Source organism: Podarcis melisellensis (genome assembly GCF_964234715.1).
Source record: "Podarcis melisellensis genome assembly, chromosome: 2".
Taxonomy (NCBI): Eukaryota; Metazoa; Chordata; class Lepidosauria; order Squamata; family Lacertidae; genus Podarcis; species Podarcis melisellensis.
The window spans coordinates 102,893,894-102,918,303 of record NC_138529.1 but is presented as its reverse complement, the minus strand read 5'-3'; the positions used below and the strand labels follow the sequence as shown (position 1 = coordinate 102,918,303).

The window sequence follows — 24,410 nt, the reverse complement described above, 5'->3', positions numbered from 1 at the left end:
GGTAAGTGACTCCAGAAAAGCTAAGAGAATTCCATTCACGTTAGCATTCCCACCTCAAATCTGCAGCGATATCAAACTGGAGCAAGGTTTTGCCATGTTTTAAATAGGAAAGCTTCCTGAAGCATTGTCTGAATAATAAGTTATGTGGAACACACACATATATGCAAAAATCTTATTTCCATAATGTATTTTGGAGGGGACAATCTAGGTGTTTACACAATGCAGATACTTTATTATATAGAGATTAAGAATTACAAGCCAAGAGGCAGCTTTAAGCAGTTTTGGTGCAGAGCTATGCAAACTGTACACTTGTAGGAAGATTCCACTGCAGAGCACCGTTCGGCACCAGAAAATTTAAAGCAGCCTATTGCTGTTGGCTTCAAGGAAAGTGCACTCTCATCACAGGACTGGCAGAGATTATCACTGAAAAGGAGCTTGCTTCTGGAAGAATAACCTTGAGGAATGATCTTGATCTGTGGCTACAGAATGTTTTGTTCAATGAGGGCTTTCTCACATCATTAGCATTGCCCTTTGCGTAAGGTGGGGGCTCATGAAAAAGGCTACAGTTAGCTCCAGCCAAGGAGATGTCTCCTACCCTTTCAAAGTAGAACAAGTACTTCTTAAGGGCCTCTCTGGCCTGTGCTTGCTGACTCTGGTTTACAATATCAGGATTCTCTTTGTACCGACTGCATTCATAGTACTCGCTGCCGTGAGTCTTCCAATCCCCTAGACACATCCAGCAGAAGTCTGCAGAGGACAGGAGAGGAAACGTTATTGCACGAGGCAATGAATAAAGCAATGCTTCTTTGAGGAACAAGATCGACACCTCTCCCTCTAAGGGGCAAAGATGCTACCAAAGAGCTTGCACATTAACTAGAAGATAGTAGCCAAATCAGAAGGATAAACATTTCCCCCAACTTTTAATACAAAAAACCTGGTGCTGTCTACTTACCATGTTTGCATTTAGAGCATTGCTGGAGGAGAGAGAGAGGTGGGGGGAGAGAGAGAAGGCATTAATAAGAAGCAGGCAAAGATTTCGCCTAAAATTAAGCAGTATAGGGTTTCTGATCTTGTCCACAATCTACTCACCATGTGATTGCAGCCTCCATTCTTTTCAATACAGATATTGCACTTGGGACACTGGATGGAGAGAGGAAAAGAGAGAACACATCTTAGATTGTCCCATGTGTTTCAACAAGCAGGAGTCTGGTCTTTGACAACTCTTCATACTCCTCTCTTGTGCAAGAATTCTCAGGCCTGCCTATGTCGTCAATCTCTTTCCCCTCTCTTTGCTTGGACGCAATTATATTTCAGTCTTGTTCTTCTTGGGAACATAGGACGCTGCCTTACACCAAGCTTTGCATGTAGGTATTAGGTTTTGAGCCTTGGAATCTCCAGTTAAAGAAGCCACAGATCCATGCTAGGGAAAACTTCCGCCTGAGACTTTGGAGACCTACTGACAGTTATGTTATATGCTACATGGCTAGATGGACCAATGGATAGACTATAAAACATCTCTTTACTTTGCAGCTCTTCACTGCTATCCCATGCTGCCCAATATTTCTTTAGTTTCTCCTTACATTCGATTCACTTCGCACATTCTTCACCAGTACTACAATTAAAATGGCTTCAGATTCCTTTTACCTTCTGCTCACACTTCCTTTCTTCTAGAGTTCAGGGTTTCTCAAACCTGGGTCTCCAGCTGTTGTTGGACTACAACTCCCATCATCCCTAGCTAGCAGGACCAGTGATCTGGGATGATGGGAATTGTAGTCCAAAAATAGGTGGCGACCCAAGTTTGGAAAAAAACCCTGTTCTAACTTGTCTAACTCCTCTCTGGTGTGATCTGAAAAACGTAAATAAGATCTGGTTCTCCTTTCTGGGAGATCGAAGTGATAGGCATCAGGTATGCCAACAGGAAGTTTAGACCAATACTTTCCACCCACCACTTTCACCTTCTTTCCATTTTGTGTAACTGTACCTTCAGTCTGCTTGGTGGGCACTGGTGAGTCATGTATTAGGAGGAGATGGAGATGTGAATGAAAGAAGGGACAGCACTAGATAGGGGGCGAAATGTTCTATACTCAACATTCTCTATTTAGAACACAGCACACACTAGCTATAGAAACTGGTTTGAAAACAGTTGGAGAGAAAACTATAAACAAGAGCAGCTTGTTGCAACCCCCCACCGAAAAAAACCTCAAAAGGAGCAAAGTTATAAATGGAAAGGTCACTCCCACACACACTTACATCTTTAGTGTGAGCACTGATATAGTTGGCTGTTTCAGAGTCATCTGCACACTTGGTGAGCCATTTTCGAATGGTGGCACAATCTGTGGGAGCATGGTACATCTGCCGACACTTGAAACTTAAAACAAAGAGAAAGGCATGTCCACTTTCCAGAAATCATATTGCATGCAACCAAAAAAAAAAAAAAAGGAGCAAAGAAGGGACTCATACAGTGTTATGTTTTCTCTGCAATGCTGCACAAGCACTGTTCAGACTCTTGGTAGAGTGCACGCACACACACACATCCCATGAAAGACCTGTATTTGGTACTGCAACAAAAGTTAGTATCTTGCAAGTCTCAATTTAAAAAAATGAAAGAATCCAAACTCAAAATACATCTTTAGCTCTTGTTTATGCCAAGGTAAGCTTGGGGCATGTTATGTGAGCAGTATCATGTATCATGTAAGCTCTGGGGAAGGGCTGAGTGAAATTTCCAGGAGCCAGACAACAGGGCTACAATGACCCTCACTCCACGCACACACTCCACCCTAACCAATCAGAAAAAAACAGTGGGAGGAATTCATTGCAGCGCTATGGCAATCATATAGTCTGTGCAAGCGTTTCAGCTTGCCACATGGAACAATTCCACCTTGCTTCACTCTGCGCACTGTTCAAGGGGTTCACTCGTGCCCCCATCAATGAATTTTTTTTGGGGGGGGAGGGAGGAAAGCCCTGTTGCAATAGCAGAAGTCCTTTCACCCCCTACTCCATCCTCTGATGGCAGTGTTCTGTTTTTTTCCTGCAGTGTATTCACAGCATTACCCATCTGTCACTACGTACAGTCGTACCTTGGAAGTCGAACAGAATCCGTTTAGGAAGTCCGTTCGACTTCCAAAACGTTTGGAAACCAAAGTACTGCTTCTGATTGGCTGCAGGAAGCTCCTGCAGGAGCCAAAACGTCCAAGCAACAAGGCATTTGGGATCCAAGGTACGACTGTATTGTAGTAAAGTACTGCTGTCTTCCTCAAAGTCCTTATAAGCACTTCTTCTCCCTACTCTTATTCCATCCCTCTGGTGACAGTTCACTCAGGATAGGTTATTTGAAGACTGCGCCATCCAATCAGGGAGGCTTGATTGTGAATAGCCATCATGCACTCCTGGCAAATTATTTCTACTGTAGCAGAGGGATGGGGAACCTCAGACCTGGAGAACCAAACACAGCCCTATCTGGTCCTCAAGACTCTCCCAGGTTACACCCCTCAGCAGCCCTGCTCCATGGCTTCTCTGAGTGCTTTTGCCTGCATACAATGTGTTACTGAGCTGCCATAATGCCTCCCGCTTGTCTGGATGGACGCTGACAAGATGTGTGGACTTTGTGGGGCTGGAATGTAGTCGACGTGGTACAAAAGACAGGAGACACACCCACGTTTGCTCCTGGCCCTGCCCAGGAGGTTTACCATGAGGGAATGTGGCCCTCGAGCTGAGAAAAGGTCCGTAACCCCTGTTGTAGCATCTCCTTTGGGTGTTCATTCAACGCTCACAACTTTAATGGGGATTGTCTGTAGCTCAGTGGCAGAGAACATACTTGGCATGAAAAAGGATCCAGGTTCAATCCACGGATCTCTAGGGAGGGCTGAGGAGGACTCCATTCTGGAGAGCTGCTGCCGGTCAGTGTCAACAATAAGAGTTAGAAGGACCACTGGTCCAACTTGGTGTAAGGCAGTTTCCCGTATCCCTAATACATCAATTTGGCCAGCCATTGACAATTCTGCCTTAGAGGTAGCTGTGTACAGCTGTGTTTGCAAGCTTCTTCAGCCACAAGGGACACTTCCAAAGCTCGGCTGGAGAAGCAATTTGGCATGGGTAATTTGATCTCACCAAGTCTTATTTTCATATACTTTGCATTGGATGGCCTAAGCAGCTTTTTTCAAGTCTCCCTCTCTGGACTATTCCGGTCCCTTGACTAAGAAAAACTCATGCCTTGCTGTCTTCTGCTCACAACTCAAGTTTAATTTTCTTACCAGAAAACTTCATTGCATCGATTGCACTGCACTCTGCGAGCTTTGGGCTCCTGTACCTGTATGACCATAGGGCAGTCTGCGCCGGGACAGAGCTGCAGCTGGAAATGGCTCTGCAAAGAAACCAACCACAAACCTGTATTAGAAATGAGCCAAGTTGAGAGGGAAAAAACTATTACTTCTGTAAAAAGGTCCATCATATCATATTGGAAATCTAACCTATGGAAGACCCAATGTAGGTCCTTGTTATCCTTGTGGAAAAAAAGGAGGGGGGAATTCTCCGGCAGATTTCCAATAAAGATAAAAAGCTTTTTAATGTGCTCTGGCAGCCAGCCTGATCCATACATTATATTTACACTGTTTTCTTCTAACTGCTTTATGAAACTGATATTATGCCCTTATTTCTTGCCACAGTTGTTTATATAGCATCCCTTCAGGTCAGTTGTAAATTCATTCAAGAAATTAAACTGATTTAAACAACTGCACTTTTTTTCTCTTTATCAAGCGGAAGAAATAATCAAGAAATGGCATTTAAATCTCTTGTGGGGGTATAGATCCACTGCATTTGCTTTCTTCATGTACATCAGTGGTTTGGAGTTTTTTTTAGGAAAAAAACCAGGAATTTAAAAAAAAATATAAGGAAGCCTTGATAAAATAAAGATTGGATAACTTTATATTTTATAGTGATTGAGTAAAAATGGAGCATTTGGCAGCTAAGTGAATCTGTCAGGATAGAGGACAATGAGTTTTAATGAAATGATGCTAATTCACAGAAATGTATTACAGTGGTACCTCGGGTTACAGACGCTTCAGGTTACAGACTCTGCTAACCCAGAAACAGTACCTCGGGTTAAGAACTTTGCTTCAGGATGAGAACAGAAATCGTGCTCCGGCGGTGCGGTGGCAGTAGGAGGCCCCATTAGCTAAAGTGGTACTTCAGGTTAAGAACAGTTTCAGCTTAAGAACGGACCTCCGGAACAAATTAAGTTCTTAACCGGAGGTACCACTGTATGTGTATTTCCATGGCACTGAAGAACACACAGAACACCCTGATGGTAAAACAGCAAACAATACCTCAATGTAATCCCTGAAGAGGTAGCGTCTGTATTTGTCTTTCAGCTCCTCGCTAGGTAGCAATGGAAACACAAAATCTTCTGGAGTCCGGAGCAGGCAGTCCTGAGCCATGCAGGAGACACCTGTTTAAAAAGCCAGAGGAGCTATTGCATGTGACGACCTCATTACTGTGTCACCAGCGACAAAGAAGATGATGATGATGAAGAAGAGTTTGGATTTGATATCCCGCTTTATCACTAGCCAAAGGAGTCTCAAAGTGGCTAACAATCTCCTTTCCCTTCCTCCCCCACAGCAAACACTCTGTGAGGTGAGCGGGGCTGAGAGACTTCAGAGAAGTGTGACTAGCCCAAGGTCACCCAGCAGCTGCATGTGGAGGAGCAGGGAAGCGAACCCGGTTCACCAGACTACGAGACTACCGCTCTTAACCACTACACCACACTGGCTTATGTTTATATTCTCTCTCTCTCTCTGTCACCAGAAGTATTGAACCAAGAGAACAGAGAAGACTAAGGCAGTTGACTGTATGACTGAATCTGTGGGTGGAGATCAGAAAGTTACAGAAAAGGCTGCATGGGACTGATGGATGTCCCACAACAAGTTCTGTAACTGCTGGGGTGAAAAACATAAATAAATGCAACTTAAGGCATTGGATCAGCCATGCTCCACGTATCGGGGACTGGAGGGTCACAGGCTCCCCGCCTCTGCTCACGTAAGATTATGAAAGGATTTTAAAGTTGAAAGAAGATAGCAGGGAAGAGACATGTGAAGGGGTACAGAAGGGGTACATTGCTCCGAACTCACCAACTCCAACTCCATCCTTGACGAGAACTGTACAGTGCTGCTCCCAGCAGCTGCGGCAGAACTGGTGCTGACAAGCCAGAGACAACAAGTTTTCCTTTCGGACAAACTGCATACAGACCGCGCAGTGCTGGGAGGAATGTACCATGGCCTGGGATTCGAAAAGGGGGAAGGGAGGGAGAGAAAGCTAAAATTACTGACAAGAGCCCAGACTGCAGTTTGCAGCAAACCGTCTGAATGACTTGCGATGTTTCATCCTACGTGGGAACTGGTAGCAAGAATGGAACAAAATGCAACACACTGTAGTTTCTTGGGATGCATTCACACTTCGCTGGCTCGTAGATTACTGCACCCATTTACTTTATGCTGTTCACATGTCACTCTGAGCTTCTGACAACTGCTTCTCACTGCTCTTTTCAGAATCGATTTAACGGCTATCCCCCCAAGGGCTTGGCCAAATGGGAGGATGAATTAAAAACAGGGAGGACGACAAACTAGGTTTCACTCTGTGGCCAGATCAAAGAGGGAGCCATTTCTTTACGCTGCTCATATTACAGAATAAATCAGCAGCAAGAATGATTAGAAGGGGGTATTCCTTTGTTAGCTAATCCTCAAACTCAGACTTGATCATCAAAGAGTGAATATTGGATCAGATAAAAACATTGGAGAAACAGTTGTAAACAAGCATATCAACAAAGCCACCAACTCATTCATTTGACATCTCATTCATCAAAGTTATGTGGCCTATATTAAATGCATGTTTATTAGCCACACATCTCCAGCTCATGTTCGAGACTTTGTGTCCAGTTATATCTTGTTGATCTACCAAACCATGTTAACAAGTCTCCAGCATTGGATAATATACATGGGCTTCTACATATTAATACACTTTTATTGATAAAATGTATGTTAAGTGAGCTTAAGTACATGGAATCTAATTGTGATCCGTGGAGACACTTGTACCAGTTAGGCCCACTTATCTGCCAATGGCAAAAGAAGCTGTTCCTCTCAAGAGTCTCTGGATTTGCAGTTTTCAGCAGTTATATTAATTATATCAACACTGCAGGGTAGCAAGTGGACAATGGATCAGCTATTGCAACAACTATATTCCACCATGTTCTAAAAAAATAATAATATTGTTCTACATCAGAGTTGGGGAGCCTTTGGCCCTTCCTGATTTTGGACTCCAGCTCCCATCAACTCCAGCCAGCACAGACAATGTTCAGGGATGATGGGAGTTGTAGTCCAGCAACAAGGTCCCATCACCTCTATAGGGTAAGACATGTTGAGAGCAACTAAATATATTTCAAGTAAAAGGGGAGAAGCAATACAAGGCCTGATCTTTTGGACAGTGAAGAGCTGAGCAAGCTGCTCAGCACAGTATTGGGTGCTTTCTGTGAGACAGTAGGGCAGCGAGGCTGGTTTTGATCTCAGGGCAATTAAGTACATTACCAACAAACTCATTTATGGTTTGGAATGTAGCTCAAAAGAACCCTCCAACTTGCACATCCTGTTTAGAGCACGAGAGAGCTACATTTCTGCTCACAGAATTCCCCAAGATGTGCAAATGTCCCAACCGCACTTGTAAAAAGGTTAAATCTATGAACCAGAAGCTTATCTAATCCATTTTCCAAGTCAACTAGGTTTTCGAAGTCAATTAGGTTCTTCCTAATCACAGAGAGCTTTCTGGATACACAAGACCTTTCTGCTTGAAACTAAAAGAGCAACCTCTTTCCAGAGCTGGTAGCTTGGTTAGCCATACTCTTAAAACAACACAGTTCAGGGTAACTTTCAAGAACTGATGAAGATAACAGAGAACTAATCCTTTACTATGCAGATTAAACCCTACAGATCCTGGCCACCACTGCTGTACAACAACCGGCAGCTGAAGTGCATTTGACTGCTTCCTGCGGCAAAATCTGAGAGATCTGACCAGATCCAAAAGGTCAGGATCATAGCTTTACGCCAGAATTTTATTACTGAACCCACAAGAGCAGCACTGCATGAGCCAGCAGAGAGCAGGCAAGGAGGCAAGGGCTAGTCTCTGGGGAACTATACAAGGAGTTTTAGCATAAAGCATGCCGGAACAGTCCGTTACTCACGTGTTTGGATGAGGCAGGCTGAACTCGTGCTTCCACTAGCAACTGGACAGAATTGGACTTGTGCCTGATGGAAGAGTTAAAACTTCAATCAGCACAGAACCATAGCTGCAGAGCTGATGAAACAAGAGCTACAGATTTCAGCGGGAAACGTGCAGAATGCCGCAGGAAGGCTCCTTATGGGGTCCTTGCGGCGGGATCACATTCATCCAGTGCTTTACCAACTGCACTGGCTCCTGGTACAGGGTCAGGTTTAAGGTGCTGGTTTTGACCTTTAAAGCCCTATGCGGCCTAGGACCCACATACCTACGGGACCGCCTCTCCCGGTATGCCCCGCGGAGGACCTTAAGGTCCACAAATGACAACATTTTGGAGGTCCCAAGTCGCAAGGTGGTTAGGTCGGTCTCAACTAGGGCCAGGGCCTTTTCAGTACTGGCCCCGACTTGGTGGAACGCTCTGTCACAAGAGACTAGGGCCCTGCGGGACTTGACATGTTTCCACAGGGCCTGCAAGACAGAGCTGTTCTGCCTGGCTTTTGGTTTGGACTCAGTCTGACTCTTATGTTTCCCTCCCCTTATGGTCTTGATTTATCAGCTACTTTTAAAATGAGGCTGCATTTTATATTGTATTTTAAATTGGGTTGTTTTGTCTCCCCCCCCCCCCCGCATTATGTTTTTACTGTGATTTTATTGATGTTAGCCGCCCTGAGCCCGGCTCTGGCTGGGGAGGGCGGGGTATAAATAAAAATTATTATTATTAATACATTCATAATTTTATTCAGCATCCCAACCACCAAGGAAGGCAGGTCATTATGATAAACAAAGTATAAGGTTGGGGGGGGGGAATCCTGTCCCAAACCAAGGCTATGCACGAAAAGGCTGATTTGAAAATTTCAATTTATGTGAATAGTAGTGTATTCAGCATCAAATGCTAATGAGCAAAAGCAGACAGAGTTGCAACCAATTAAATTTGTGTAGAAGTATAACTGAGATACAATAGGATTTGGCATTAAGATCAGGACACCAGGGAAGTTCTTTTGTTTCAGCGAGGCTTGTATGATCGTAAGATTGGTAAGCAACAATTATTTATGTGCTTTATTAGCTGAAGTGTTTATATTATGGCTGTAGTAGCTTTTGGAGTATTTTTATATAACTTTTATTGTATTAATGAAATTTATTATTTATATCAGCAGGGCCTTATAGTTTTAAAATGTTTATAGGCGGTATATTGAACACATGTTAATTGTTTTGTGTGTTTGGCCTTACAGCAAAATGTATATACACTGATGAAGGATATATTTGGAAATGGGTGTTTTATGCTAGCTACTACTATTCACATAAACTGAATTTTCAAATCAGTGTTTTTGTGCACGTTTTTGATTTTTTTGCTTCAGCCTACACGTGTAGCCCTTGTTTTATGTCCAAACCAAGGCCAGCCAATGAACCATATTCTTCATCAGCCATGGATCATTATCCTTTTTTTCAATTTTCAAAGTAGCCAACATCTGCTTGCTTGAAAATTAAACCCCAGTGTGCAATACCAAGTGTTCATAGGATTGCAACTCTGGAAACGGCTCAAAGAAAAAGAAAATATGACACTCCAAGGGCAGTGAAAAGAAAACCACAGTAGTAATGCTCCACAGCTTGAAGACATGCTTACCTTTCCAAAATTTCTGAGATTTGCCAGTGGAAGCTAACTAATACAAGCTTAGCAACTGCATGGGACACCTAAAGAATGAAAGGAAGGGGAGAAACCAGATTAAATTAACGTGTCAAACATACGTGCTGAAAGGACATATCTGCCTCCCATATCTACAAAACAAGGCCAATTTGTACTTTCACAATGCTACCAAAATTCTCCAGGAAAAGCAAATATCTACCCCTCTCAAATGTTCTTCCCCTTAGCCACCATGTTACTTAGTTTTCCACTTATGTCTCGAGACCAAGAACAAAAGCATGGGAGGGATTCAACTAACGGTTCACACTAGCGCAAGGTTTCCCAAACTTGGGTCGCCAGCTGATTGCGGACTACAGTTCCCATCATCCCGGACAACCGATCCTGCTAGCTAGGGATGATGGGAGTTGTAGTCCAAAAACAGCTGGAAACCCAAGTTTGGGAAATCCTGCACTAGCGAAAGCCCCTTACTCCAGATTTGATAACTGAAATATTGGAAGAATTATGCAAGCAGAAGAATGCATTTCATAAGGTTGACTGTGCCAAGCAAACCTTATAGCTCTGCCCAAGACTCCATTGATTCCAGTGACATTCAAGGAAGAATTAAGTAATCTGCAATGGGTGGTTTTAAACAGGCTTCATATCAAAGTGTACCTGCAGGGCTGTATCTGCACAGATTTGGGAACCAGCTCCTCTCATCGGAGGTAGATGCCTGCAAAACTGATTAGCAGGAATTAATAGGCAATGGAAGAAGTTTTTGCTTCTTCAGGTTCTTCCTCATGCACTGAAACAGGAACAGGGCCCTGAGAAACGTCACTGTGGCTTCTTTTAGTTCCTCAGTCTCCTTACAGAAAAGCACCCCACAACTTGCACCTCAATTTCACGCTCAAAGCCATTCCTCCCGGTTTCTCCGGAAGTTGCGACATTCAGAAGAATGAGTAACTAAAAATTACTCCATTTAATACAACCCATTGGTATGAATTTTTTTTTTTTACTTGTAACCACTATCAGCAGCAATTCACAATTCAAAACTAAAGATTACCATATTTTTTGCACCACAACACTCACTTTTTTCCTCCTAGAAAGTAAGGGGAAATGTCTGTGCGTGTTATGGAGGGAATGCCTACGGGTGGCATGCCTACAGAGTTTCCTCCTCTAAAAACTACGTGCGTGTTATGGTCGGGTGCGTGTTATAGAGCGAAAAATACGGGTAACTTGCAAACTGTTGACCATGTGGAAAAAGGGCAGTCATAAAGATGAGCAGCAGCTGAGTGACTGGACACATGTTGGTTTATTATTATTACTATTATTATTATTATTATTACTACTACTACTACTATCAGCATTTGTCAGTTGCTTTATACAAACTAAAGGCTCAAAGCAACTTAAGATAAAATGCAAATAGATAAAATCAGTTAAAAGCTGGAAATTTTTAAACACAATGTCCAATAACAAAACTCCTAAAATGCTCAAGCAACAACACAATAAGTAGGACAGGTCCTACCCCACCCTAGAGGCTACCTTAACTACCAAAAGTCTGGATAAATAGAAATTTCTTAGTCTGGTGGTTTGGGTGCTGTTGTGCAGAGACAGGTTCCATAGGGCAGGATTCAGCAGTTGCAATATGTTCCTGTGCTTCCCCCGCTCTCCACATGCTGCAAAGATCCAACTGCTGTGAGACAAGATTTTTACTTCTTGCAAATCCACAAGAGTAGTAGCCTTAGGGATCCATGAATCAAAAGAGACGTAGGATGGATTTTGAGCTGCCTCTGTACACTTGTGGCTCATTTCCCCAAATCAAACAAGGAGAAAGTGAAAGGTATCAAAGTAGCTTTTGTACAATTAAAGCTACGCAAGATTGCCCGGTAAGTGGTGACCCCGGGGAAGAGGCTCAGGTCTTCCCGATAGCACTATATTCAGGCTTGCCAAGGAAACAGACTAGACATCCAGCTACTTTGCCTTATGAGACATTATTTTTTTCTTTATGCAGAGTGACCACAGCATACCAAAACAAGGGCTAAGATAATGGAAAAAGGAAAGAACAGATCTCTTTTAAATGTTAGAACAAGGATAATTGTTGACCTTGAGGGACGCGGGTGGCGCTGTGGGTTAAACCACAGAGCCTAGGACTTGCCAATCAGAAGGTCGGCGGTTCGAATCCCTGTGACGGGGTGAGCTCCCGTTGCTCGGTCCCTGCTCCTGCCAACCTAGCAGTTCGAAAGCACATCAAAGTGCAAGTAGATTAATAGGTACCGCTCTGGCGGGAAGGTAAACAGCGTTTCCGTGCACTGCTCTGGTTTGCCAGAAGCGGCTTAGTCAAGCTGTACGCCGGCTCCCTGGGCCAATAAAGCGAGATGAGCGCCACAACCCCAGAGTCGGTCATGACTGGACCTAATGGTCAGGGATCCCTTTAACTTGACCATAATTGTTGACCTTAGGGGAGGCCAACTCGACAAGGACCCTTAAGCAAGTTCATCTAACTTGATTTCTGCCTAAAAAGTATAGTGAAACACAGTGTCTCCAGCTCCAGTGTGTGCTCACTGCTTGTGAGGGAAGCCCAACTCTCGTCTGCAGAGCCTGTGTGACCATCGACCTTCTCTCCTGCTGCCTTGCCTGGGCTCTGCATTCTGTGCTTTAAAAGTTCCAGGTTAAGAAGTCTTCCTAGTCCTCAAGTAAACATTCTTGTGGTCACCTATCCCAGAACACCTTGCTATGAAGGAAAACTTATTTGGCCTTTTCTCAGAGTCCTGGTTATGAGGAAGAGGCAGAAAAAGCTACCAGCATGGCTACCACTATTGCAGTGACAAATCACGTTGCTTTAAGAAAGGGGGGGGGGAATTGGGATGCAGTGTTGGGGGGAATAATGAGCTGGCTCTGTTGCTGCAAAGAGAAAGATAGAGAGGGCATTGAGCAGCAGCAGCAGCAGCAAAGCATTGGTGGTAGCCGTTGGCCAGACCTGCCAAGATGCTGATGCAGACCCTGTTTCCAACGTGACAAATAAAGCAGCCAACCAAGGCAGGTCTCTGAAGGACCGATTTGGCAGCACAACACACTAGAAGCAGTCACAAAAGGATTAGCTCAGGATTATCAAAGCTGTTTAGGTGGCCATAATCACAGCACAGGTTTAAGTACTGCTAAGAATAATTGCTCAAGGTATCTAAGGTGACATAGCGGTAATTGCAAAGCATGACACGTTTGTAATTAGAAGGCTCCCGGGGTTCAATGGAGGCTGCTCATATAATGATATCCAGAATATCATTTAACCAGAATGGGAAGTGAGCCTGGCTAAAAAGCACCAACTCCAATTAATAGGGGCTTTGCCTTCACCTCTTTTTGGTAGGCTGGAGAAAAGCAAGACTGCACACTAAAACCATTCCCAGAGTTATAACTGCTTGATTTCTTCGCCGTGAACTGCCTCAAACTTGGCTTAGCCGAGAAATATATCCTCTTTCCTGCCGAAGGGAATGCAGCTTGACAATGCATTTAAAGAGCACAATGCCAATTAAGAATCTAGGTTATTTCCGCTGTCAAATCTAGATGGCAGTTCAAAAATTGAGGAAGGAGACCCCTGGAAAAAACCAGCTTCTAAAGAGCAAGTAAGATTCCACAATGAAGTTAGAAACTTTAAGTGTGGAAGTGGGCCATGCATCTATTAGCACACTTTCAGAGAATTCAGAGCTCCACCGTCCTTTCCAGGAACATCAGGCACTTAATGTGCGCATACAGAACAAGACTGCCGTTCTCAATTATGTCTTGATGGCTCCCTCGGCCTATAGAGCAAGATGAGCGCTGCAACCCCAGAGTCATCCGCGACTGGACCTAACGGTCAGGGGTACCTTTACCTTTAAGCTTCACAGAATTTATTGTGTCCAGAGTTTCATTTGGTTCATAACTCTTAGCCTGGTGAATATTAGGTGAGGTTTCAAGTGTCTATAGTGCTGTTATAAGATGAGCAACAGAAACCTATTCTGTGCATTACTTTCTTGGTGGTTCAGAGTTGTTAGTGGCTTTAAGTTCACGGCAGTCCATTACTACGTGTCACGATTATGCCAGATGGCTTGCGCCAAGTGTCAAATGCTGGCTTCTGCTCAGAAATTGAACTCGTCTCTGAGCATCTGCAAAAGGGCTTGAATGCTTCTAGATTAAGGCTACTGCCCAAGCATTATTAACCAAATACTTACAGATTATTGTTCTCTTCCCTTCAACACACACAGAAATTGTCTCTCTCCCCCCCCCCCCCCCGGAGCAATTAGTCACTGGTACAGCAGCAGGCAACAGCGCCTATCTCTAACAATTCATTTGTCATGGTAATTATAGGATTTCAGGAGACCCAGTCTGCTTCTCCTGAAGTCTATGATTATTTCTCCTTAAGATGCACAACACATTATCAAATTGCTGAACTGGAACTTTTAATGTGTCTTTTCTCCGTGTACTCACTTGGAATCTATTTTAGCTCCTCGGTTATTTGCATATCGTCTTGGGCTTCCTCTTTTGCAATAACTTCTGGGGCCAAATGTGCATTGCAGAAGTAAGACCCAATTATGATGCAACAAAGAATTACAAATAAAAGTGCTTTCCAGTTGCACTGAGAACTCTTAAGCAACCCAAAATGAAGCTCAGATCAAGAGCTACCATTTTGCTTAATGCAAGCTAGCACAGCAAAACACTTTGCCTTATTTATTCTAGATTTCATCCCGGGGGAGCAGCATGGGCATCACTGACACACAGATCCAGAACTGGCCCCCACAGTCACTTAAAGACTCACTGTTAAAACCGTGTTTATGGAAGACAATCTTACTCGGCTACGAGTGATCGCCAAAGAAGAAGAAAACAGCTAGTAACTTCAGGCTCACAAGCTACACATCATCCTTCCATTTTCCTAATGCCCCTATAAATGATTTCTCATTCTGGTTTGGTCCCAGCTTCCCCATGCAAGATGGCGAATATGGGAGCTTGGTTTGACAGATCTCTTAGGACAGGTGCAATTGACTTTCTTTCTCCTTTGAGATGCTTTGCAAAAGAAAAGGGTCTATGAAAGAGATAATTAAGTTAGCAGTTCACCAGAGTTTATTCCAACTGCAATACTACATTTTACAGCAGTCATTTTAGAAAGGACTGAAATGGCAGTGGCAAGTAAAGAGGAGATGCATTTGCAAAGATGTTACTACAGATAAGGAGATTAGCATTGAAAGGCCATGGGAAGAAACGAGAGCCACAGTATGAACAGTGACTAAAAGGGAGAGAAATCCTACCCCAAATCCCATTTGACCTTAAGCCTGGAACAGACACCACCGCAAAAATATACAGCACTGAGCACTAGAAACTTTCTTAAACAAGAAGTGCATAGACAAACTCAGCCCTCCAGATGTTTGGGGACTACAACTCCCATGATCCCTAGCTAACAGGACCAGTGGTCAGGGATGATGGGAATTGTAGTCCCAAAACACCTGGAGGGCCGAGTTTGCCTATGCCTGTGTTAAGTACTAGGAAGTCAGTAAAGGAGAGTTCAGCCATATTTGGTGCCTACGAGCATTAAAGCACTTGTGCTCTGTGAAAAGGGGCACACACACAAAGCGAAACCGGAAACACAGCCACCCCAGATCCACAGCAGTTTTGGTCATTTTTCACTTACAGCTCTGATGGCAGACCAAGCGGTTCAAGTTTTCCTTGTCCGTTTTGCAGCCTTAAAGGTGCACCTTCATCGCATGCCACAGTGCTGCTCACCTTTAATGCAGAGGCCAAGCTGACCATGTGCTCATTCAGGGTACTCTCCGATTCCTTGTAAGTCAGGCAGGTAAACTGATATTCCTCAGGGTCAAAGGCATCTGCTCCCTGTTGCTCCACGTCATTTGCCACCCCCTCATAGTAATCCTCAATGTCCCCAGGTTCCTCATCCTCTTCCTCCTCGTCACAGTTTGGATCATAGTCCTCTTCGTTGCTGTCAGAGCCCTGGCTGTTCATGTCCACAGACATCTTAGTGCTCAGCCAAACTGCGGAGCAGGAGAGTAACGTCCTTTTTCTTTTTCAACAACTCTTATCGCTCTTTTGACTTCATTTGACTTCTCTGGCTCCTAAATTTGGGGCAGGGGAAGGGGGGGGGGGAAGGAAAATATATGAGTAAGTTTAATGCCCACAAAATGCCTGCAAATAACCAGACAAGAACAACAGAATTCATATGGGGGGGGCAGGGCGGGAATTCAAGAAAGTTAAAATAGTAAGTAGTGATGTTCATACGCAATGAAGGCAGACCACTTTTTTTGTAAGACACTGAATGATTACTATTCCTATGCCCAGGTCGCTTCAGGAGTCATGTTCAGATTCCTGCTCCATGCCTCACTCCCCCTCTTCAGTCTACCTCACAGGGCTCCAGCTGCTGCAAATCTAAGTGGGAAAAGAACTGCAACAGACTTTGTACTCTGAAAAGTGCCACAGAAATATATCCATCTTCTGTTTTAATTGTGCTAATTTGTATTTGTTTCAGTCTGTACCTTGTTTTCTAACAGAGAGAGAAAACCAGCTTACGAAAACTAAAAACTGTACACTACACCATACAGATGCAAATAGCCCAATTTAAAATAATCAAAACATAACAAATCTTAACAGCAGACATTCAAATTGCCCACCTAGAAGTGTGATGGGTTTCCAGTATTTCAGCTCTCATTAATTATTTCACAAAGGACAAAAAGTCCTTCTAAAGGTCTTCTAAACCTAACTCCACTTCTGATCCTTCTAAAGGAGTGGAGGGGGCTGCCCAGAGGCACATTGGGGGCCATGCATCTGACGGTAGCAGCACCCTCAGCTGTCTCTCATCGAAAGATCTGCAAAAATGGGGCGAGAACACAACGGAGAAAGCATTCCTTCAGGCCATGTACGCATAAATTTATGGATCAAAATTAACACTTTGAGTAAAGGTAAAGGGACCCCTGACCATTAGGTCCAGTCATAACCGACTCTGGGGTTGTGGCGCTCATCTCGCTTTACTGGCCGAGGGAGCCAGCGTAAAGCTTCTGGGTCATGTGGCCAGCATGACTAAGCCGCTTCTGGCGAACCAGAGCAGCGCACGGAAACTCTGTTTACCTTCCCGCCAGAGCGGTACCTATTTATATACATGCACTTTGACGTGCTTTCGAACTGCTAGGTTGGCAGTAGCAGGGACCGAGCAACGGGAGCTCACCCTGTCGTGGGGATTCAAACCGCCGACCTTCTGATCGGCAAGTCCTAGGCTCTGTGGTTTAACCCACAGCGCCACCCGCGTCCCATTACACTTTGAGTAGTGCTTCAAAAATAAGTGGTGCAGCTCACTGACGATCAGTGCAATATGGCAAGTTTGGCCCAATCTCGTTAACAAACTAGCCACTGCATGCTGGAGCAGTCGAAGTTCCTCAACAGCCTTCAAAGACAGCCCTGTGTCAAGTGCATTACAGTGTGTCAGGCTGGCTCTTCCTAGGGGGCAGAGCTGGTGTAGCTGAATAAGGAGCTCCTGACGACAGCTGCCAAGTGTGCATCAAGTAGAAACGCAGGCTCCAAGGAGCTCCTCCAAGCTGAAAACCTGTTGATGCCTACTTAAGAGGAGATAAGGCAATCTGTCAATGATTGTTTGTATTTTAGGAGGAAGGCAACTCCACCCAGGACAGGTTGTCTACATGCTTCCAAGTCGACTGGTTACACCCCTCACCCTATGCCCGAACTTCAGTTTGATGCAGCATTGGGAAACTGGATCTGACCACAGGGCTGGATTCAGGATTTATTTTTCATTTTTAAAATTTCACTTTTAACTTGTATACTACCTTTCTATATTGCTATACGTAAGGATTCAATATCTCACAATTGTTCAAATAAAATTCATTTTTACTTTCTTTGCATCTCCTCTCCATGGTGTTCTGTACACATACGACTGTTCTCTACCTCCTGCTTCCAAAAGTCACTTTTCTGCAAAGTACCACCCCTTTTCACACTGCCCACTACCAGTTTACCATCCCCAAACTTTCGCATATGCCATTTACTTGCCTCATCCGGATGATAACCTTTCTTGGCAAAAATTGCACCTCTGTATAACTAATGGTGCTAAATTCTACGCAGAAGCAGTGACAGTGCATAACTCAGGTTCCCATGACCTTTTAAAGTGTCACCATCCCCTTGCTTCACAGCTGAAAAGCAAGCTGGCTGAATTAATAGCTGAATGGTGAAATGGAAAGATATGCCTGCCTCTTGCCCAAGGAATGAAAGATAAGCACACCAAAAGTTATCACATTAACACATCAAATATTCCAAGCTCAGAAGACAGGAAATTATTAGCAAAGCATCTAATGAAGACCCAGGCTTAGCCCCTAATATTATCTATTTAAAAGCACACTAATCCTTAGGAGATATCAGAATAGCTAAAGGCAGAATTCTATCTACACTGATATTTATTTACTTACTTACTTACTTGTCTATTTACATTTGATTACTGCTAGCAACCATGACTAGAAGCATTCTCTAAAGAGCTCATCAGCAAAATGAGCAAATCACGGCTTTAGCAAGCTGCAACCTACATCTTCTGATCAACATAATAAGTAAATCAGAATTACTGATTAAGGTGCATAAAATAGACCAGAATTAAATACTCCACTTCTCTCAGACTGGTCTAGTGGAGTATACACTCAGCTCCAGTCTCAGAGCTGGTTTACATCCATTAAAAAAAAACTGTTTAGCTGCAGGAAAACACAGTCAAATATCAAACACAATCTGATTCTATGCATGTTTACTTGGAAATAAATATCAGCTATTTCAATTAGATCAGGAAAATGTCCTTATGATTGCTTCCAGAGACTCTCTAAACTCCATATTACTTCTTGGCTTCTGATCCCCAATAATCCTCAAGGCACCTTAACAAGTTACACTGGAGAACATAATGCACCCATCTGACTATAAAACCATAGCAGGGACTTTCCTACACAAGGCAGTAATATTCTATTATATTTGCCAAAATAAAAGCTAGTCCATCACACACACATTAGACTCTAGCAGAATGAAAGAGGGGGAAAGACTACACATTGTGTCTGATTTGTACACCTCATTCCTAAAGCAGCCCCAAAGGTTGTATGTAACCTTTCATTATAGTAGACCCTTGATATTGGTTGTCCTCTTCTGAACTTTCCCCAGCTCTACAATATTCTTTTTTAAAAGCACAGATCTGTTTCTCACCTAGCCTTTAAGGAATAACTAGTTCTGTTTAAAGGCAGGGGTGGGGAACCTCAGGCTCAGGGAACGAATGCAGCCCTCCAGGCCTCCCTATCTGGTCCTCAGGACTCCCCCCAGGCAGAGGGAGAGCATGGCCTACTGTACAGACCTAACATTTGCAATTGTTGTTCTACCCACTGCTAGTTCCCCACCCATGGTTTAAGGCTAAAGAACTACACATAGGTAAGAACTACACATAGGAGAACAGCATTACATCAAGCGCATATTTTACTCTTTCTCTGTGGCAGTAGATATTTGTCAGAAAACAGAAGAAAATGGATAATTACTAGCTTTTAGTATCACTCGCAATCACTGGTTATGGCAGTGGTTTTCAACCAGTGTGTTGTGGCACCCTGGGGTGCCTTGAATGATGGTCAGGGGTGCCGCAGGCAACACTGGCCTCCGTCCCACTTTCCTTCCCTCCCTCCTGTGATGCCCCCTCACATCTCTGCCTTCCAAAGGCTGATGTGGCTGTTTGTTGCAGCAGCCCTGACTACAAGGTCTCCAGACAAATGGTGCCCCTGGGGCTGGCCAAGGGTGAGGAGAGATGGGGAGGCTGAGGGAACACTCCACAAGGGGAAGTGTTTGAAAATGGGGGAGGGGCTGCCAGCTCTGCAGGCAAGGGGTGACATACCTGGGCTTCTGAGTCTCGGGGCACATTTCCCCATAGGGGAGCCACAGAAAGAATATAGTTGATCAAGGGAGCTGTGGACTCTAAAAGGTTGAAAACCTCTGGGTTATGGTATAAACCAGGGATGTCCAATAGGTTGATCGTGATCAAATGGTAGATCCCCAGGAGGTTTCGGTAGATCGTGGTCGATCGCTGGGAGACGGAGCATATTCCCCAGCGATCTGTTGGTGAGTGGCTGTTCCTCTTTCTCCCCAAAAATGGGGCTTTCTTCCTCCCTAAAAACAGGTCAACAACGTTGACCTGATCACTGCCAGTTTTTAATCCTGTGAGTAGATTGCAGTTGGCCACCCCGGTATAAACTAATGGACTATAAAGGGGAAACATGAGAGAAATTTCTGTTCAGGCTTCATGCTGTCGTAGAATATTGATTTTTTTTTTTTTTGTCAAGAGCATACAACAACGGCAATACTATACCTGAAATTTTAGCACACTACTAAAAAGGCCAACTTACATATGCTTTTCAGAGGCAGGCACTCGAAAAAAAATTAGAGCAACTGCCAGAGGAACTAGTCAACATGGAAACATTATGTGGGAAGGTCAATTACATGGGAGAACAAGTATTTAATACAATCCTCAACAATCCTCATTTTCTAGTAAAAGAATATTTGGATGCTTTCTCCCTTCAGAATCCAAGCCTCTTTCAAGCATTTTGTTAGTGACTAAAATTCTGTTGTATAAAAACTCATTGTGCCACACTCTTTAGTTCGTATAGTGCCCTGATCCTTGGAATGGTAAAACATTTAAGATGACTGAAGTACTGCAAAGTGTTACCCATACACGCCTACAGCAACCGCATTGTCTTTGCAGTCTTTGGGATGGTGCGGCAGGAACAGCCCCCGTCCTCTTGGCCTGGACACTGTCTCCTGCTGCTCTGCTTCCAAATCTGATCTGGGAGACAGGTACTGCCCTAGGTGGGGTTGTTGTTTGTTGAGGCCAAGACAGCCAGAACTGCCACTGCCTTTGGCAAGAGAGGATGGTGGTTCCATCAAGCCCTCTCATGTGAGGATTCCAATGCCATTAAGTCAGCTGCTTGAGGAACTGTGTGCCATCCATATCTTTTGGCGTGGACACTGTCGCCTGCTCTGCTCCCACATCTGAGCTGGGTGGGCAAGAGTGCTTCCTGGGGAAGGACTTCTCTTTATCAAGGGTAAGACAGCTGGCATAGGCAAGAAGTTGCTGCTCTCCTGGACAACCAGAATCTTCACAGACAGAACCATCTAAGTGCATTATAAGAACTTGTGCTTGAGTTTGCTTTCCCTGCTCTCTCACATTCTTTTTTCCTCATATGCCATGTCTTTTTAGATTACAAGCCTTAGGGAAGACATCATCTTATCATTGGTTAAGTCAGTTGCTCTAAGAGCCTTTGTGGCTAAAGGGAAGTGAATAAATGTCTAAATAAAATAAGAATTAATTGGTCAATTTCCAGGATTCTACATATTTTGTAGAGTCCACAGGATTCTACTAAAAATTACAGCCAATGTTTATTTACATGAGAGACAGTCAACACAGTGTAAGGGGACACAGATGCCCAATACAGGTGGCAATTATTTAGCACACATTCAATTGATGTGTCACCACTGGCACACGGGTCATTTTGGACCCAGAAGAGGGCAGAACAGGCTTATGTGCACTCCCCTGATGCACACTGGGGCCAGGAACACAACTCCCACACAAATCAGGGGTTGCCTGTACCAGCATTCTCCAACCTGGTGTAATACTAAACATCTGGAGGGCACCAGGTTGGAGAAGGATGCCCAATACATTCACATCTGAATTCTGGGATCAGACACTTCCCCCTGCTCCAAATCAGTCTCTTGTCCTGCACCTGTTTGTTTTCATTACTGTCAACAGTAGCCACTAGGAACTGATTAACTCTGTACTAGATTCAGTTGTCTTAGGCAAACTGTAGTGTGACATGAATTGAACCAAGGAATTCTATTATTATTATTCCCCACATTGGTAACAGTGGTTCAACATCTGTTCCCAAACCTAGGTATGCCGGATTAGGACATTAAAACTATTGCAATTATTTTGCTACAACAACTTGACTCGCAGAGTGAAACAACTACAGAGAAACTTCGTTTTTTGAAAGGTGACTGATCCTTTGGATGTTTTGACACAGCTTTGACATGCAAGATCAGTTCAATGTATCATGGAGAATGTACAAAATTTGTGTTGAGCACTTATCTACAGTATGAAATGCCCAGTTTTAAAAGAAGATTATACAGTGCCTTCAGGAGACGGACCTACCCATGAATGCTATATAGATCCAGAAATAATTTGCTACAATTACGAGCCTTAGTCCAAAGCTACTTTAAGTAATATCCACACACAAGGGAAATTTTCAACCAGAAGCAAATAATTACATGACTCTTGAGAAGAAACAGTGAACCTGTGACTCTCCAAATGATGTTGGACTTCAGCTCCCATCATTTCCAGCCAGCATGGCCAATGGCCAGGGATTATGGGAGTGGCAGACCAGTAACACCTGGAAACCCACAGATTCTCCCCCCCCCCCCCGTAATATAACTCCTCACTAAATCAAGAGTATTCCTTTCAGAACAGGGACCACCTAACAGAACAAAAGCAAAGCGGCCTGCTCCGTAGCAACCTATCCCTTAGCTACCCAAGTCCCAGCAAATTATGCAAATGTGGCTGGGACCACAGACTTAGTGGAGGTGACAAAGACGTCTGTATGGCAGTTAACTATGGCTCAAACCTGCCTAGCCAAAAGCTTCCACTTAGAAGTGCCTTCTGTACCACACCGCAAATGCTACCTGTACATACAAAACGTAAAAGTTAAATACATTTCCGCACAGACCCCCCTCCGCTGCTAAATACTCTGTGGTGATACCCCTCCCCATCTTATGGACAGTTAAATGCAGACTGTATGTCTTCTGCAACACACACATTTTGCTTCCTTCCAAAAGATATTACAGTGGTACCTCGGGTTACATACGTTTCAGGTTACATACGCTTCAGGTTACACACTCCGCTAACCCAGAAATAGTACCTCGGGTTAAGAACTTTGCTTCAGGATGAGAACAGATATCGTGCTCCAGCGGCGCGGCAGCAACAGGAGGCCCCGTTAGCAAAAGTGGTGCTTCAGGTTAAGAACAGTTTCAGGTTAAGAACAGACCTCCAGAACGAATTAAGTTCTTAACCCGAGGTACCACTGTATTTGCACAACCTGTACGCGGACTCACACGCAGGTGGCACTACTTAAGCTTCAGCCTACTCCGGCCTGGTGCCATCCCAGATGTTTTGGACACACGTGGGTGACGACGGTAGGTTGAGGGAGGCCAACTTAAAACGTTTAGCACCCACTTGCAGAAATACCTAACGCTAGAGCAGCCACTGTGATGCCGAGGCGGGTGGGGAATCATTTCACATACGAGTGGTGGTGGTGGGAAGGAACATAGTGCATGGACAAAGAGGCAGCTCCGGCACCAATAACCTACAACGGACCTCTCCCACCATCCCCTCCCCATTTCCCCTTTCTCTAGGGAGGCTCAGGAAGCACCCGAGCGCATAGCCTACATTCTTTGGATAATAATTCTTATTTATACCCCGCCAAGGCCGGGCTCAGGGCGGCTAACAAGCAATAATAAAAAAACAAGTTGAATGACTACAACTTAAAAACAAGATTAAAACACATTAAAATATGATGAAGCTGGCAGGGCCAAGTGGGCTGGTCCCAAAGGCGGGGGGGGAGACAGGGTTTCGCCCACAACATTGCCCCCCACCCACCCGCCTGCCTGTGGCAGTGGGGAGAGAGCCCTCGCTGGTTCCCACCCCTTGTGGGTCTAACGGGAAAGGACCCCTCCAAAAAACCCCCGCACCCCAAGCCCTGAAACTCACCCTCAGCCCCCCCCCGCCCAAAGGAAGGCGGAACCTCCCCCCGCTCGCCCTCCCCTTCCATGTAAACAAGGCCCGGCTCACCCCCCCCCCGCTCCTCCTCCTCCTCCTCTGCGCTCACCTAGAGTGAGGGGAGGGCGGCGTAGAGGCCGCAGCGGCCGCGGACTCGGGGGAAAGCAGCTCCCGCAGCGGCAGCGAGCGAGGCGGGGGGGCCGCCGGAAGAGAGCCGGGGAGGGAGAGGGAAATGGGGAGGAGAAGCAGAAGAAGAAGAAGAAGGAAAATCACCTCCCCGCGGGCTCCTCCATTGGTAGCCGGGCCACTGTGGCCTGCGCACCGGAAGCCCCGGCCTCCGGCCTGGCGTCACTTCCGCCGCCGGGGAAGAAGGGGGCGGGGACGGAGCCGAGCGGCCGTGACGTAGGAGCGCCCCTCAGGGGATTTAAAAAAACCAAAGGCGGGAACGAGCCATTGTGCGGGGTGTCCGCGGCCTGAACCATTAGCGTGGGTGGTTGAGGGGGAGGGCGCTTTCTCCACTCTCTCCCAATTTTTCCTCGTGATAAATTGGTCTCATCCTCCACGAATTGCAAACATGGGAGAGTCACCAGTTCTGCAATTCCCACCTCTGCCACTTTCCGTTTTAGTGATTTGTAAGCTGCTCTGGGAGACTCTTGGCTGAAGAAAAGGAATATACATATACATATATATGATAGATAGATCCCTGAAATTTATGCATCTTTATTTGAGTTGCGT

General features: G+C 44.8%; 1 protein-coding gene across 2 annotated transcripts in view; it reads right to left on the bottom strand.

Annotated features, from left to right (window-relative positions):
• The window catches only part of ARIH2 (ariadne RBR E3 ubiquitin protein ligase 2), a 32,983-nt gene extending 8,944 nt beyond the window's left edge, over window positions 1-24,039 (bottom strand). The window contains exons 1-11 of one of the 2 annotated variants that reach the window (XM_081902752.1): window positions 23,949-24,039; window positions 15,617-15,963; window positions 9,878-9,945; window positions 8,222-8,285; window positions 6,123-6,270; window positions 5,322-5,443; window positions 4,251-4,360; window positions 2,251-2,368; window positions 1,090-1,140; window positions 953-974; window positions 596-747 (exon numbers count right to left, since the gene is read on the bottom strand). In XM_081902752.1, the coding sequence (XP_081758878.1) occupies window positions 596-747; window positions 953-974; window positions 1,090-1,140; window positions 2,251-2,368; window positions 4,251-4,360; window positions 5,322-5,443; window positions 6,123-6,270; window positions 8,222-8,285; window positions 9,878-9,945; window positions 15,617-15,865 (1,104 nt within the window). In that variant the 5' untranslated portion in view covers window positions 15,866-15,963; window positions 23,949-24,039. The other variant, XM_081902753.1, reaches the window with a different exon arrangement.
• Between the last annotated feature and the right edge of the window lie 371 nt (window positions 24,040-24,410).